This window comes from Notothenia rossii, assembly GCF_949606895.1.
Source record: "Notothenia rossii genome assembly, chromosome: 7".
NCBI classification, from domain to species: domain Eukaryota; kingdom Metazoa; phylum Chordata; class Actinopteri; order Perciformes; family Nototheniidae; genus Notothenia; species Notothenia rossii.
The window spans coordinates 67,619,264-67,636,123 of NC_136905.1; the positions used below are offsets into that span (position 1 = coordinate 67,619,264).

The window sequence follows — 16,860 nt, forward strand, 5'->3', positions numbered from 1 at the left end:
AAATCAAACCTCTTAATGTCATTACAGGTGGCACTGCAGGGATTAAGAATACTTCCAAGTTTGGGGACTCAGGAGAAATATTTCCAAGTTGATGCAGCAGAGACTGAATATCCTATACTGTCAAAAAACACAATGCACTCTTCACAGTGCAACACCTTTTTAAAACCCAAGCCTCTGGTTTGTAATGCTGGCTTCCTGTTATGAAGCTTTCAAGCTTTGTGCGGCAGTTTCCATTAGATATTGCATTCAACATTTAAAAATACCCTTAATATATTACTCAAAATGTACGAGTACTCATTGTCCCTCTCTTTTTCTTGGTATAAAACTCTTATAGTAAATCAAATCTCCTTTTGTCATGTTTTAAAATAAAATGAGTCCAATCAATGAAAGTCCCTTCCTTCTTTAAATAAAAAAACCATGAGATGCTTTATCCAGCTTCTATCTATGGAGATCGAGAGGATACAGAGCTATAGGCTATGTGGTCTTTTGAAGACCTCCAGCTGTGATATATCCTCAAGTGTTATACACTTGCCTTAACATCTTGTTATCATTGAAAACACATGAGGGGGATTGCCTGACCATTTATGTCATTTTATTGGGAATTAACAAATATTCTGTCAAAGGTTTGTATCATTCCTGCATAGATGAGAATATTACCTCATAAGGTACACTGTACATCAAGGGAAATATAGGGGAAAGTGGGTGGCACAAATATGGACCTCCTCTTTCCAGACGCCTGGCTAGGAAACCTCAGTGGCTGCACATTAATGACTCTGTTGCTCACCCTAACCCTAAAAGGAGACAGCTGGCCCAATCAGCTCCGAGCACTGACAGCGACGGGCCACTCAGACGGTGAGATCCCACACAGAGCCTGGCTGGCGTTAAGATCAGCTGTTCCACAAGACGAGGAAGCTCAGTGAGCACACATACCAGTAGCATGGTTCACAGACATGTAATGTTTTCATCTCCTTAACAAGGCACCAGTGATGCTGTCCTGACTGGGTCATCATAGTGTGCCTTCTGAGTATAATAATCCCTCTCTAGAGTTGTGCAGAATGACACATTATGCATCAAAGTAACACAAAACACAATTTTTAAAACTCTGATTGCAAGTCACTTACAGTATGCTACATTTCACTTGTGATTACAAACCTATAAAGAAATAATACTGCAACACAAAAATGAATTGCTTCAAGGCAAAACATTGCATTTAAAAGCTCATGAAATACACTTCTTATCCTAGAAATAGTTTACTCTTTATGTTCCTTTGAGAAAACAAATGTATTCATCATTCATTAACCCCTCGTATCCAATAATACAATTAATATACCAATTAATCAAACTTTTATACTATACTTAATAAACATTTGATTAAGAAACTGGGTCAGTCAATGACATCACTGCACAGAAGTCCCATCCATGTATGTAAAACATACTTTCCTGTGGCTTGTTGATTTTTGCCAGCAGCTCTTATTTGGACTTATGTGAACCCCAGGCCCCGCCCCTGGTCCCTCGACCCAGTCTAGGTCTTATTTAAGGGGCTCTTCTCACCCTCAGCCTTTGTCCCAGTGGAAGCATCCGTCTACCAGTGCACCTTGGTGAGTACATTTTACAACTTATCCTCTGATTCTCTGTCCTTTGATAGATTACTTCCTTATGGTTGTGCTTTGAGCTGATCAGCCCTAAATGAATGAATTGATGATGTAACTTCAGCTCAATAAAGGTTTTCCTCACGTTGTAACTGACGTGTAAAACTGGAGTAACGGGTTATTCAAGACTGACTTCTTCGGGTTGTTGAAATTAATATAATTACGTATAGTGGTTTTCCACAGCTCTGGAACGTTTCTGTGTTGCCAGAGCTACAATTATAACTTGGATTTGTACACAAAAGCTGAGGGGAAGCTGGCCAAATCTAGCTATGCTCCAATGAATGAAATTAATAGGCAGCTGGGGCATGGAGCCATGTAGTAAAACAAAAGTCTCACGGTGTGCAGACAGATGGGTGCTGGCCCGACTCTAAAACCTGAAATAGCAGGCGATCCATGTATCACTTGTTTCACCCTGTTAACCACAGTGTCGCTGCTTCTGAGCTTAAAATAGCTCCAGTTTTCTCTGTTATGCCCCTTTTTGGTGCTACCTCAGCAGCTCTGAGATTCCCCAGGAACAATCACGGCTGTGTTGATATGGTATCAGTGTTTGAATGACAAGGTTGAGACCAAAATAGCATCCAAAGGCATGTCTAATTAGCTTTCTATATATAGCTCCCATTGAGGTGGGTTGTATTGAAGTGATAATAACTGTTGAGTAGTTATGAGAGCATTGGCAGGTCTTCAAAGGCGTCCTGGATCACAGCTAATACATATATTAATACAATTAGTCTGTGGTCCAGACACTTCATCACATCATCAGCCAAAAGTGATAAAGTGTTTGTGGTTGTTCAATTATAACAGGCATTGGTGCTATGTGTTCTATGATGGGCAGTTTAGACAGCTGTCGCTTACAACCATCCTAAACCCTCCTGTGCTGTTTATCTATGATGAGCAGTTTAGACAGTTGTTCCTAACACCCATCCTAAACCTCCTTGTGCTATGATTTCTATGATGACCAGTTTAGACAGCTGTTCCGACACCCACGCTAAGCCTCCTTGTGTTTCTACTCTACCATTCGTATTTTAGACCACCCCAATAAAGCCTAATCATGTGTGACGACGAAGAGACTACCGCCCTTGTGTGCGACAACGGCTCTGGCTTGGTCAAGGCTGGATTTGCCGGAGATGATGCCCCCCGTGCTGTCTTCCCTTCCATCGTTGGAAGGCCCCGCCACCAGGTAAGCTAGAAGAAAACTCTGTAGAATCACTAAAGTTTGAGTTAGAGTACCATCGTCTTACGTTCCTCTCTTGCTTCTTTCCTCAGGGTGTGATGGTTGGTATGGGTCAGAAGGACAGCTACGTAGGTGATGAAGCCCAGAGCAAGAGGGGTATCCTGACCCTCAAGTACCCCATCGAGCATGGCATCATTACCAACTGGGATGATATGGAGAAGGTGTGTGATGACAGTGACACTCATTTACAACATTCATGGCAGCTGAACCTCCTCTCACCGTCGTAAAAGCTGCTTATTTATAGAGGACCTTGTTGTTGTTGTTGTTGTTGTTTATTCAGTCGAGAGTTGTATCAGTGCTGACATCAGCTGTTTTCCTCCTTCAGATCTGGCACCACACCTTCTACAATGAGCTGCGTGTGGCACCTGAGGAGCACCCCACCCTGCTCACTGAGGCCCCCCTGAACCCCAAAGCCAACAGAGAGAAGATGACCCAGGTACTTCACAGTCAATACTCTGCGTTATATTACCACTTGTTGGTTCTCAGATTTAGGCTAACCTTTCATATTCTGCTTGCCTTTTCCTCCAGATCATGTTTGAGACCTTCAACGTTCCCGCCATGTATGTGGCCATCCAGGCTGTCCTGTCCCTGTACGCCTCTGGTCGTACCACCGGTCAGTACATTGCTTTTTTTCATATGTAACTAAATTACTCGGTTATGCACTGAGATCAAATAAAAGGAAATTGTGCTGCAGGGGAGAAACTGTTGAACATTTACACTCTGAGGGTGTCTATCATCCGGATAGATTCCTGTCCCATTGTAGGGGAAGTGTTAATCCCTCTCCAGCAGGGTGTGTGCCATCTCATGTCAGCAGCATTGTAGTTTATGATGTGAGAAATGCTTCAGGGGGCAGACCCTCACAGGCATGCATAGCTGACTAACCATGGTCCTTGTCTTCCTGCTAAAGGTATTGTGCTGGACTCTGGTGATGGTGTGACCCACAACGTCCCCATCTATGAGGGTTATGCTCTGCCACACGCCATCATGCGTCTGGATCTGGCTGGTCGCGACCTGACTGACTACCTGATGAAGATCCTGACTGAGCGTGGCTACTCTTTTGTCACAACTGGTAGGTCTATATCATTATGGTTTAGTTGTTTGAAGAGAGGTGTATAAGTGTTGTTTCCTAATACATAAACTTTCTGTTTCTTAGCTGAGCGTGAGATCGTGCGTGACATCAAGGAGAAGCTGTGCTACGTGGCTCTTGACTTTGAGAATGAGATGGCCACCGCTGCCTCCTCCTCCTCCCTGGAGAAGAGCTATGAGCTTCCCGACGGTCAGGTCATTACCATTGGTAATGAGCGTTTCCGTTGCCCAGAGACCCTTTTCCAACCTTCTTTCATTGGTGAGTAATCCTTTGCATTTCTTTTGTGATAAATCTAAGAAATGCGGTGTTTGTCTCAGAGAAACTCATCTTTTATTTGTTGTCTTCTACCAGGTATGGAGTCTGCTGGTATCCATGAGACTGCCTACAACAGCATCATGAAGTGTGACATTGACATCCGTAAGGACCTGTACGCCAACAATGTGCTGTCCGGTGGTACCACCATGTACCCTGGTATTGCTGACCGTATGCAGAAGGAGATTACAGCTCTGGCCCCAAGCACCATGAAGATTAAGGTGAGCGAACTTCAAAGATTTTACATCCATGATTTCATCAATGAAGTTTTTAAACATTCAATAACACTCAAATTATGTCTATTCCTTTTCTAGATCATTGCTCCCCCTGAGAGGAAGTACTCCGTCTGGATCGGTGGCTCCATCCTGGCTTCCCTGTCCACCTTCCAGCAGATGTGGATCAGCAAGCAGGAATACGATGAGGCAGGCCCCTCCATTGTCCACAGGAAATGCTTCTAAACACACATCCAACCTCCTTCCGTCCATGAATTTGTACGTTTTTGTCTTTTGTATATATGTTGTTGTTTTAATGTAATAAAGAAAAGCCCTTGTAAGAGTTTCACCTGTACTGTGCTCGCTTACAGCAATGCAAAATAACAAAAAGAATAAGTGACACTTGATGTATACTGGGATATTTCTACATAAACCACAGGCTATTATTACAATACATGCCTCACATAATGTAGGCCTGTATGCAGACAACTAAATAATCAAGCGTTTGCTAAGATATGGATGCTGATGCTTCCACCTAGTGGTTGAAGACAAAAGTGAACATTATTTTTTACTTCAGAAGCTTAACAAGTACTGACGTTGGCATACTATCCTCGTTAACCCGGATTACTTATTTTTTTCAATAATTACTTTAGATAAAAATATAAAGATCGAGTTGATACAGGCATTAACAATGTGTGGTTTTGTGCAATACACAGTCTTTTATCAGGTTTTACACATAGGTTTTACATCACAGCTTACGTTTTAAGTACTTTATTCATTTCATTCTGTTTAAGAATGCTACATTTTGTGAAAAAATGTACAACCGAATGCTGTCAACAGAGGCTTTTACGACCCAAATATTTAAATACCAATAATCATTGTACTTTGAATGCATGAACAATTCACCAAAGTAGTCAGAACTTAATCAGACATGGTAGTTTGTCTGTTAAAATAATATGAACTATGATCTTAGTAAATGTAGTACAATCTCACTTTTGTGCATAAACCATTTAAAGATGCGACTAGTTTTAGTTACAGAGACAAAAAGCGGTTGACAAAAAGCGTCCATTTGAAGATTGATTTGGTCTAGTGGAAACTGTCCCGCCCACCGAGGCTGTCCTGGCAGTTAAAACTAATGCCCAGTTACCAGCCAATCACAGCGTGAAGCGTAGGAAGCGCTGCTGTTTGAAAACTCTGCGAAAGAAGACAGCCTGCCAGCAACCGATATGACGAGCGAATCATAGCACAATGCAGTTAGCTAGCTGACGAATTGAATTGATGTAAATCATAACATTCGTTTAAGAAGAGGTAAACACCATTTGTAAGTTGTTTGACCCCGAGGAGAGATTTCGTTTTTGTTTGTCCGAGGCTTGGCAATAAGCTAATGTACCTTGCTAAAGTTACTAGCTGGCTAATGTTAGCTAGCTAACTGCATTGCAACAGAAGCACGAAGCTGGCCATTACGTGGTCATGCAACGTTAGTTAAGTTAACATCTTTTTGGGACTGGAAACCAGTAGTTGTTACTGCTGAGGTTACAGGCCGACGGTTTTAAAGATTAAGCGTCTTGTGAGCAGTTAAGATCCACGTGAGGATGACTTAACGACAGAGGTTTAAAGAAAGTGATACACTTAGAGAAACAGAAGCGATACAGCTGCGGATGTCAGTTAGTTTCTGTCAGTAGTAAACGAATTGTTTCAAAGTTCGTTTGAAGTACAAGAAAGGAGTGTAAAATGAAAGTCATGGAGAAAAATATGATGCGGCTAGTGGCTGTGCAACACCTCCGCGCAGCGTACGGGATAAAGACAAAAAACTGGAACAAAAACAAAGCAGTCAGCTGTAAGACTGCAGCCAGCAACTCGGTAAGTTTAACTAAAAGCTATGTTCAATGTACAGCATCATTTACTTGTGTTACATTTGCAGTGAAACTTTCAACTTGACAATCTGTTCGTTCAGACCACAAATAAACAACAGCATCAGCCTTGGACATGATATTGTTTTGGCAATTGAATCTAATTAGCATATTGTTGAAAGCTGGTGGGACCCATTTGTTCGCAGGCCGTTGTCACTCATGTCAATCGGTGCTCAGGCTTTGTTTAGCTGTTTTCTGCTTTATTCACTCCATAAACTTCTTTACCAGTCAGAGAAAGCCAAGTCTAACAATACACAAAAGGGCGATGTTTTCCCATAAATCTTTATGCCACATAGTTGTGATGGATTTGTAACTATTTCGTCAAAGGATACTAACGTATGGGACACCCCTTTTTGAACTTAAAGGCGGTTAGCCTGGTTTTAAAAATATCTCTGAAAGCTCTGCTCGGTTTTTGTTTTCTTAACTTGTTTTTCTGGCTCTGATGAGTCACAAGGTTGGATGTAAGAGACTATTCAGACAAATACTGACCTTCACCATTTACAGGGATTGCTTGAGAAATGTAGTAATACAAACAAGTGCCAAAAACTTTATCTAAGACTATTAAGAAATCAGGAACTGATGTAGTGTTATACTTCTTCTCTGAACAACACATAGAACAACACCTTATGTTATCATAAATCAACTAAGAATAAGTATTGTGTGGCAGTGAAATCCCTGTCCCTCGTAGTATTTTACTCATTATGGTAACAAAAAAAAACTGTTCAACATTTTGTTGTAGGAAAGTACATGAGGGATTTGATGCTAGTGAGAGAACATTGAGCAGTTAACATCGTTTTATTCATTGCGTTATGTTTTGTATTCACAGACAAAGGTGTTCGGGGTCTCCCTGGAGACATTACCGTACTATAATATGGAATGTGGGACCGTGCCAAGGCAAGTGGATCATTTTTACATTTACTTGAGCCTACAGGCAGCGAGTTATATCTTGTCCAATCTTCTACATTTTGCATTTTTTCACTGCATTTTCAGATTTCTGGTTGACGCATGTATGATGCTGCTGGCGCACGTGGACACAGAGGGCCTGTTCAGAAAGTCGGGCTCTGTCATCCGTCTGAAAGCACTCAGGGTGAGTGATGACTGAATTGACCTTGCATTCACTCAGGAGCCTTGACCCGGAGAAAGGTCTAACACGACAGATGTGTTTTGTCCGTCCAGGCTAAACTGGATGCGGGCGAGGAGTGTCTGTCCACGGCTCTGCCCTGTGACATAGCCGGCCTGGTGAAGCAGTTCTTCAGGGAGCTGCCGGAGCCCGTGCTCCCCTCAGAGCTAGAGGAGGCCTTCCTCAAGGCCCAGCAGCTCCCCACCGAGCTGGACAGGACCTCCGCCACCATGCTGCTGTCTTCTGTACTGCCCGAGAAAAACCTCAGCACTCTGCGTCACTTTTTGGACTTCCTCCACAATGTGTCTATGAGGTGCCAGAATTATATTAATTTATTTGCGCCAGTTGACCATTAAATTCAGTTTTACAATCGGCTGTTTCACCCTTGTCTTCATATTTACATTACTGTTTTTGTTGTGCTTAATCCCAGGAGTGCAGAGAATAAGATGGATAGCAGTAACTTGTCTGTAATCCTGGCCCCCAACATCCTTCACTCGGGAGACGGTACAGAGAAAATGAACGCTCACACGGAGAAACGCCTCAAGCAACAGGCAGCCATCGTGCACTGCTTCATAGAGAACGCCCACAACTTTGGTACGACCTGAGGCATGTTACCTGCAGCTCGTCTTTATGGCAGCCAACACTGTAATGTTTTAACAGTAAATACTTTGCTGTGTCCACAGGAGTGTTACCACAGTTTTTGCTTGAGAAAGTACCGGCCATGATGGGCTGTGAGGGGGGGGTCCTGTCACCTTCTCATGATGGACTTGAGGAGCTGGACTTAAACTCGGGGATGAAGAAGAAACTCAGGCGCAGCTTTGGAGGTAAGATGTCCCATCAGGCTTTTCTTTAGTTTTTAATGATAGCTGCAGTATGCAAAGATTTAAATCAAATATTGCATTGGCCCAATACATTTCACACGGGAAATTTGCAGTGAACTGGAGCTCCATATCTCAGTAACTGTAAGCGTATCTTGTTATTTTGAAGCAGATCTTTAGTCAGTAAATACTGTTCATATGGTTCGGTTTGTCTCGTATTTCAGATATGGTCAATGGTGCTCTGAATAAGATAAAAACTAATAGAACACCCACAAATTCCAACCAGTCAGACAGTCTTGGTAGGTACTCAGGTCGAAGGAAATCAGGTGCATGATGCTACTGGAGCAATCTATCTGCAACGCACAAGAACAAAACATGCTTTCTGCAAATGTTTCGCCTTGATATCGAATGATGAGTCATGTCAATTATGCTTTTTTCTAAATTGCTTTTGTTTTTCTTTGCCTATTTGCATGGTTAATCTTCCGTAAAATTCAGTCAACAACTGCTTATTCCTCCAAGTGCCTTTTCTCACAATCGTCTTGGGAATGTTCATAAATACAAAGGAAAAAAATCAAATCTTTAACAAAAATAATTCTTCACATTTGAAGGTATTAACTCTCCTTTTTTTTTTTGCCAGTCTTTTCTTCTGCCACTCCAGTGATTGCAACACCGAGCTCAAAGAGAAAGCTTCCTCTGGAATCTGGTCACTCTTTTGGATTCTCAAACAAGAAACGTAGGTCTGTCAAAAAGACCCTGGGGATAGACTTACTCCCCAACCCTTTGTTCAGCGCCACTTCCACTCCTGGATCAGGTATTAAGGATTGTTTGATCAAATGGGAACCAACAATTCTGCTCTCCGTGCAGCATGGGGTTTAACATATTTGTTTTTCCTTTAAAAAAAAAATTATATTGTAGCTTACAGTGCTTCTGGAGTCTTGGACTCTCCCAACAATCCGTCGTCAGCAGGGAAGTCTAGAAGGCAGCCCGCTGTCTCTGTGAGGAGGAAGAGCCGACGAATCAGCAACAGACATGCTGTCAACAGGTACTGACTAGTCACCTGTTAAAGCTCGCGATGATGTTTCTAAGGGACGATAGAACTGCTGGGTCCTTTACCAAAAAAACAACTAGTAATGCAATGGTTATTACAATTTCTACTTGCAAAGAAGTACCAAGTATAAGCAGGTCAAAGTAGTTAAAGCAGAAAAAGTAATCCGTAAGTAAAATGGCTATTTTCACAGTATTATATAATTACATAATTGTATAATGACCTTTTTGTATGAAGTGCATTATTTACTTCTGAAATCTAATGAAGTATAAAGTAGCAGAAAATGGAAATACTCAAGTGAAGTATGTCAAAGTAGTACTTATGAACATTACTTGAGTTAATGTACCTGGGTTCATTCCAAAATGTCCTCGCATTACATTTAATGAACAAAATGTTAGACAATTGGAGGCCACAAAATGCATTGCCCTCTTTAAGCCTATCGTATGCTGAATATCCTATGAATCCTTTTCAGAGTTGAATCCGGAAGAGCTGGCTGCTTCTCTCCTAAAGTCAGCAAAAAAGAAGGTCCAAGAAAATCTCTGCGGCTGCGCTTCAACCTGGGGAAGAGCAGCAAGGAGGCTGTAAGTGTGGTACCACAACAGGCTTCACCTTCCCCTCATGTGGCTACAAGTTAGAGGGCCAACATGTATGATAGTCAAATGCATTCAGGCATACTGCCCCGATTAACTGTATTAAAATCAAGTAACATTTGCACATCGGGGTGTTTTTAAATGGGTAAAGTGTTGCACGTTTGCACTTTTTTTTTTTATTGTGTAACAATCTAAGCTTACTCTCAGTAACTAACACATTTTAAACTAATGCACACTTTAAAAATGTTTTTTAAAAGTTCTTATATCTGTAATGTTGTAAAATAACTTATGTTCATGCTTGTGTGGTACAAAGCCATAGGATATGTCCTGTGATTTACAATGTTAAGCACTCAGGTGAAAGAATGTTATTAAACACTATAGCACAAATAATAATCTATTGTAACCTGTTACGGGATACATGGGTCAGCTGTTTACAATGCCTAGCTTCTCTAATGCATGCAGTCACATGTGAATTCCTGACTTAATAAAAAGTTGATGACCAACTTGTTTCTTCTGAGTGACTTTTATCATCCTCTGAAGAACTAACCACTACAACCATTGAATTAACACATTAATGGGCAACATCTGTGGGTTCCTTTTTAACAAAATAATATACTAAAGCTCCCTCCTCCCTGTTTCTTTCATTTTTATTTCATGGTGGTGTTCAAGGTGTCAGAATCCGTTGGCTGGCGACTTGCCACGCAGGAGAGCACCACCAGCTTCCGTTTCACCGAAGAGACAGAGTTCAGTCCAGCTGCTCTGCCTAGAAAAGCAGAATCAAAAAGTGAGTACCGTATGCAGAAATCTAATAATAAGAATAACATTATTCGACTGCAATGTTCCGTAGTCTTTAAGTTATAGTATTTAATATCCCACTTTGTTTTACAGGCACCAAGTTCATCAGTAAGTCTGAAGACAACCTGCTGACCCCCGCATGTGACTCAAGTGTCCACCAGACCTCATGGAGCAGGGAGAGCCCTGGAGGAGCGCAGGCTTTCAGGGGAGGGTCCTTCACCGACACCCCCATGAACATGTGCCTGAAGAACAACTACAACTCTGAGCCGGCCATCGTGGTGTCGAAGCCCCCAGCAGTGTCCGTCTTCCCAAAGAAGCTCTGTTGTGCTTCCAGCGCTGAGAGCCTCCTCGAGAGCGAGATCTCTATCACGGAAAGCCAAACTGCTCCCACCCTGCTGAAAATACAGAAGGCTTTCACAAAGTCCGGGAGTGACCTCCAGCGTCCCTGCACCTCTGTGGGGACAGACACAACAAAAACACTCGACAGCCTTCTCCCCCCACCAGAGACCCCCCCAGCCAAAGTCCTTCCCGTGGACACGTGTGCCTCCAGCTTCCCAGCCCAGCAGAGCTTCCTGGCTTACGATCAAAACATCACCTTTGGCCAGCTCGAAATGGCTGCCTTATCCCCTTTGCATATTGACAGTGTTCTTTTTGAGTGTGGTGTGTACCGTACTCCAGCAGCACAGGCTGACGCAGGGTCTTTCTGCGCCGCTGCCATCAGTAGCCTCAACAGCTCCACGGTGGGGGAAAGTGATGCGGAGGTGGAGCTGGTGAACTGCAGCCGGCTGGTGGACGCCCTGGACATGCAGAGTCCAGCCCACTTCAAACTGTGCGTCCCCTCCCGGCAACAGTCCACTCCGTACAGGCTGGGCCTTGAATTCCGAGATGAGTTCAGTACCCCGCCTAAGATTGGTACTAAACTCCGTGCGGTACAAAACAAATGTTCCTCAGAGAGCGGTGCCGAAAAACAGCAACCCCTCTCCCCGCGCAGCCTGGAGACCGAAAAGCGCCGGGTGGTGGACCACATCCATCACTTCAACAAGCTCACCCTTCTCTCCCCTAAAGGGGCCTTGGCCAAACTCGTCAGATCACCCCTCCAGTTCAAGCGCACACCCGTACGACAGACCGTGCGCAGGATGAACTCTCTGCTGGGTGACAGCAGGAGACCAGTCGGAAAGGAGGAACTCGTCATCAGCCAGAACGGCCCGATCATGAAGGCAGTGAGCCTGGAAAGCGGTCTCTCCCCTCACCCCCAGCTCCAGCTTCACCTGGGGGAGGGAAAACTGTCCAACAGCGTGTGTCACATAAAGAAACCCCCCCCAGTCCCGCCCAAAAAGCCAAGCACCCTGGCACGTAAAGCCAAGGTGTGCCCTCTGGCCGACTTGACCAACAAGTTCCAGCCAAAGAACAACGTGGACAGCTCTGACCAATCAGGAGTTCAGAAGCCTCTGGGGCAGCAGGTATTGGAGAAGGACATGAGCCATTACAGAGGGTCCCCCAGAAACCCCCTGAACCAAGTACGCCTGATGTCAGCTACCAAGCCTATAGATTTATAGTTGGTTTTTTTTGTTGCCTTTTTTGTTTCCTCCATACTCTGCAGGTCTCTGTCAGCTACGTGACATTAAACATTCCCGCTTATATTCATATTTTCAGGGGTTTTAATTTATTTCTGTAGCTATGGTAGGTGATGTTTGTATTGTGATAGGGTCTTATTGGGAGAATGTTAATTTGCCATGTGTTTGTTTTACTCTAGTAAAGCAAGTATTACAATATCGACATATCAGCTGACAGCGTTATGCTGTGTAGTTAGACTGTAGTGTGCAAGCCAAATTATGTGTAATGCAATTGATGGTATGACTGGAAATGTTTTGATCAATGTAATGCTTTTTTATTTATGCATTTGATATCTAATCCTTAGGTAGATTTCTTAAACAAAACTGTTTACAGAAGTTGAAGCTGTTTTATTTTTTTTATTTACAGAATATATTCATACTGTCTCATCTTGAACTGAAAAAGAAAAAAATGCACCTTTTTGTTGGGTTTTCACAAAAAAAAAAGCCAATCAGTATTGATCTATCGCAGTCCATAAATTACAAAACCAGCTAAATACTTTGCTATGTGAAGTGCTACAGAACAAATAAATTCAAACGGCATAAACCTTAAGGGTTTTACAGTTGAATTATTCTGGTTTGCCTTAACAGTCAGTACTTGTTTGCGCCACAAGGGGGAGTCATGCAACCACTGCCTAAACAACAGCTCACTGACATGTTAGTGAAGCATGTTATTGGTAAAGGCTTAGGAATTTACTCTTTAAAAATCTCGACTATATCCTGATATAACAGCATAATATCTCAAATAAATGTGGCTATGGTACATATCAGAAGATTACTTGCGTCACAGATGCATTAATGTAATACAAATATATATATATATTTTTCTCAGTGTAAATTCAGGTTTCTCATTGCAAGGATCTAGTTCAATGACATGTGTTGACATGTAAGAGGTGAAAGGCCTACATCTTTTTTCTCCTGTAAAGAATCTGCAGAGTAGACGGTGAAGTGTCGAGGTCAAAATCATTGCTTCCGATTTATTCTCCACAGCCCGATGGAGGGCTCGGGTGATTTTCAGTTGCAGACTGAACTTTGAAAAAATCATGTTAAAAACGTTACTTTCTGCAGCAGCATATTACTTTTATCTCTGCAGTGATGGCAGAGCAATTTCCCTTAATATTGGTCTGTTCTGCACCTTCGGGCGGTGCGTCATGAAGCATAGTGGTATGACAGATCACGCAGTTGGGCCGAGAACATGTGTTCTGCAGATTAATGTTCACCTTTCTGTAACAACATGAAATAATGCTGGAACAAACTATTCGTTAGATAGTTATGGTATACAGATAAATACACGTTTGATGACTGGCATACATATTCTAGGTTTAAAACCAACGACAGTGTGGGTGCTAGAGATTATTTTCAACAATAAAAGGGCTAATTGTGACTTAGTTACACTTAATGTATTATATGTATATATAGCAGTGATATGCCTTTTTAAAGCTTTATGTATTGTATCATATTTCACATGGCAACATCAACGTTTCTCCTAATAATGGCTGTTAGTAAAGCATTAGAAAAACCTTTTAATATCCAACCAAAATGCATTAGTAATTAGTAGCAATGTATAAAGTTAAGACAATTCCTTTTTAAATTAAAAGTATACGGCTAAAACTTTTGATAACTTTGTAGAACTTTGATTTTAAAACTCTAAAACGTGATTTATGATAATGTGTTGCTTGGTTGCCTTTTTTGGTCATGTAAAATAAAACGTAGTTTTGGGACTAAAATAAACTGAATCAACTGAAAGGACCTGTCTATCTACTATGATAGCGTTTGTAAAATTCACAATCTTAGTGAAAAAGCCTACTGTTTGGCTCAATTATATTCCTGGTATTCAGTAACATTAAAAATAATGATATATCGAGAATGTACACTGTACAGGTGTTCTGTAATATGAGTCAGACAGTCGACATTTCTTATTGATTCTATCCCTAGATTGCATTCGTAATTTACGAGAGGACCGTGAACGCCTACATTTGGGTTTAAAGTGTGACATATTATGGTATTATCATCATGTTCCTTCTGATCAAATAAAAAAAAATCACCAGTTCTACTTTTTTTCTCCATGTGCGCATAAACGTTCCGGCCTGTCTGCTCTCGGCTTGTCTCCCCCCTCCCTGCCCTCGCTGTTCCTCGGTTGTCTGTTTTCTTGAAGTGGGTTCAGGGAAGTGTTGAGGGGGCGGATAGTTTTGATTTTCTCTACATCGTGCTTAGCCAATAATGTAGAGGGAACTGTTGTGCACATCTCAGCTGGCAGACATTTAAAAGGGAGACAGTCCGGCGCTGGAGCAATTTGTATTAAACCCCCTGGCCCCTGTCTATGGAGCGCTCAGTCTCCCACCCATCCACAGCCCCACCAGTGTACGGCCGACAGCAGTAGGTGCCTATCACATCGCAGGGTGCCGCGAGAGGACTGACAGGATCACACCATCGCACTTGTAGCAGTGGAGACTCGCGCAGGTGAGTTAAATTCGGACTGTTTATGACTACAACACTCAAGAACGGTCTTCATCCATCTTTAAACTTTGTTTGGTTCCTTGCTTTTAGAAATTACAAAACGCCATGCTTGTTCTCCACTGGTATGCATGTATATGTTCAGCTTTTTATTAAACGTCTTAAAGTTTTTGCTTTGGTTAGATCTGGTGGCATTACTTTGCATAATAGCCTAATAAAGTATTGGGCCAAGGTAAACATTATATTTGTTTGTCAAATACTTAGATATTCTTGTAGTTTAGTTTTTATTTTTTAGGTAAAAAGCTGTCAGCGCGTTTTTACGCAGCGTAAAAGTTTTGACAGCTGTGCGTAACGCATCCAAAGTTGAAACGGCATAGGTGATGAATTATTTTCCTCTTCTCCCAAAGGATGGCCAACTCAACGCGTATCTTCTGCAGTATGGTTTTCATCATGGGGTTGCTCTCCTCGCCCGTGGAATCCAAAAGAAACCGAGGTTCACAAGGCGCCATTCCTCATCCTGACAAAAGCAACCCAAACGAATCGGAGCAGCAACCGCAGACTCCGCAGGCGGGCTCCGGCTCCCGGCAGAGGCAGAGGCAGGGCTCATCCTCCCCGGCCGACGAGGTGCTGGAGTCCAGCCAGGAAGCGTTACACGTGACGGAGCGCCAGTATTTGAAACGGGACTGGTGCAAGACGCAGCCCCTGAAGCAGACCATCCACGAGGAGGGCTGCGTCAGCCGCACCATCATCAACCGCTTCTGCTACGGGCAGTGCAACTCCTTCTACATACCCAGGCACATCCGCAGGGAGGAGGGTGCCTTCCAGTCCTGCTCGTTTTGCAAGCCGAAGCGTTTTACCACCATGACTTTTACTTTGAATTGTCCCGACCAGCAGCCACCCACTAAGAAGAAACGCATCCAGCGCGTCAAACAGTGCCGCTGTATATCCATAGACCTGGACTAAAGACAAGGCTTGGGTGTGTGTGTGTGTGTTTCATATCCCTCGCGGACAGGATTGTTGGTAGAAAAAAAAGGTTGTCACATAGCCAAGAACACATGCCTGTCTCCACTTGGAGGATGCATTCACGAAGGCTTCGTACATGTAGGCTACAGTCTCTTCTTGCATAACGTGTGAACAAATATGGACATGCAACTTATAGACCATCGAGCATTTTACTCCTCACCAGTTTGAAAACAAGCATCACTGCACAGGAACGCTGAATTGGAATGGGCACGTTTTACGCACGGCTTCCTCCCCCCGAGAGGACTGCATAACCCCGGGTTATTTAATATAGAAACGCTTGCTGTGACAGGAAATGTACAATTTTGTATTTTAATGTGCATAATGTGTTTGCTGAACTGGACGTTTCCACTGTGTGGAATTTGATGTATGAGCGAGGATATTTGTAAATGGAAAATGTGATTTTTATTTCGATGTTACAAGAATGTCTGAAGGTAAATTGATTTCTGTGAATTTCCAAGTCCATTGGTAAAGTATTATTTTTTAAAAGTTGGATGCCTATCTTTTAGAGATGATAGGCTTATTAGCCAGACGCTGTTCAGTGATGGGTTATCCAGTATCGAGATTAAATAGTTGTCAATGTAAAGGCATCCTTGATGTAACCGGTTTGTTTATCACTTTGATTAAATTATCCATGAAAATATAAAATAAACGGATGTTCTAATATTGTGTATATCATCTGTGACTGTACACTTGATATAGATTAGGAAGGTGTTAAAATGTTAAATGATGGCCTCATCTGCTGCTCTCCTCTGGCATGGAGCCAGCATCTCAGACTTAAAAAACATTTAATTGTAAAAGCAGTCCGTTTAAGGAAAAAAAAAATGGGGTTACGTTTTCCAATTATTACTTTAAATGATGTTATTTTACTTCACTGTATTTTGTTATATGGCTCGCAAATCTGTCGCAGGACTGAAACGACGGAATGTATGAAGGATGAGGAATTTTTCCTACATTTAGGAAAAGCTTTTGGTATTTAGATAATCCATTATTCTTCAGGCATCCAT

The 16,860-nt window shown here is 42.4% G+C and overlaps 3 protein-coding genes across 3 annotated transcripts; all 3 read left to right on the forward strand.

Annotated features, from left to right (window-relative positions):
* Nucleotides 1–1,480: 1,480 nt before the first annotated feature.
* actc1b (actin alpha cardiac muscle 1b) lies at nt 1,481–4,837 on the forward strand. Its single transcript, XM_079641546.1, has 9 exons — nt 1,481–1,598; nt 2,676–2,826; nt 2,913–3,041; nt 3,206–3,316; nt 3,409–3,493; nt 3,788–3,949; nt 4,034–4,225; nt 4,319–4,500; nt 4,594–4,837. Exons 2-9 carry the CDS (start codon nt 2,698–2,700, stop codon nt 4,735–4,737), a joined length of 1,134 nt encoding a protein of 377 aa, XP_079497672.1. The 5' UTR covers nt 1,481–1,598; nt 2,676–2,697; the 3' UTR covers nt 4,738–4,837.
* An 802-nt stretch (nt 4,838–5,639) lies between these two features.
* Nucleotides 5,640–12,932, forward strand: arhgap11a (Rho GTPase activating protein 11A). The gene is made up of 11 exons (XM_079641542.1): nt 5,640–6,351; nt 7,228–7,295; nt 7,392–7,488; nt 7,578–7,834; nt 7,952–8,115; nt 8,205–8,345; nt 8,977–9,150; nt 9,255–9,381; nt 9,857–9,965; nt 10,644–10,758; nt 10,863–12,932. Exons 1-11 carry the CDS (start codon nt 6,223–6,225, stop codon nt 12,323–12,325), a joined length of 2,844 nt encoding a protein of 947 aa, XP_079497668.1. The 5' UTR covers nt 5,640–6,222; the 3' UTR covers nt 12,326–12,932.
* Nucleotides 12,933–14,561: 1,629 nt separating this feature from the next.
* grem1b (gremlin 1b) lies at nt 14,562–16,517 on the forward strand. The gene is made up of 2 exons (XM_079640175.1): nt 14,562–14,839; nt 15,241–16,517. The coding sequence occupies exon 2, from the start codon at nt 15,242–15,244 to the stop codon at nt 15,794–15,796; it is 555 nt and encodes a 184-aa protein (XP_079496301.1). The 5' UTR covers nt 14,562–14,839; nt 15,241; the 3' UTR covers nt 15,797–16,517.
* Nucleotides 16,518–16,860: the final 343 nt, after the last annotated feature.

Excerpts from the sequence above, each read along its gene's own strand:
- grem1b (XM_079640175.1), top strand. The coding sequence starts at position 15,242 with ATGGCCAACTCAACGCGTATCTTCTGCAGTATGGTTTTCATCATGGGG.
- arhgap11a (XM_079641542.1), top strand. The coding sequence starts at position 6,223 with ATGAAAGTCATGGAGAAAAATATGATGCGGCTAGTGGCTGTGCAACAC. Across the intron at positions 8,116-8,204 it reads AGAGAACGCCCACAACTTTG|GAGTGTTACCACAGTTTTTG; the intron begins GTACGACCTGAG and ends CTGTGTCCACAG. Across the intron at positions 9,382-9,856 it reads AACAGACATGCTGTCAACAG|AGTTGAATCCGGAAGAGCTG; the intron begins GTACTGACTAGT and ends AATCCTTTTCAG.
- actc1b (XM_079641546.1), top strand. The coding sequence starts at position 2,698 with ATGTGTGACGACGAAGAGACTACCGCCCTTGTGTGCGACAACGGCTCT. Across the intron at positions 3,042-3,205 it reads ACTGGGATGATATGGAGAAG|ATCTGGCACCACACCTTCTA; the intron begins GTGTGTGATGAC and ends TTCCTCCTTCAG. Across the intron at positions 3,950-4,033 it reads CTACTCTTTTGTCACAACTG|CTGAGCGTGAGATCGTGCGT; the intron begins GTAGGTCTATAT and ends TCTGTTTCTTAG.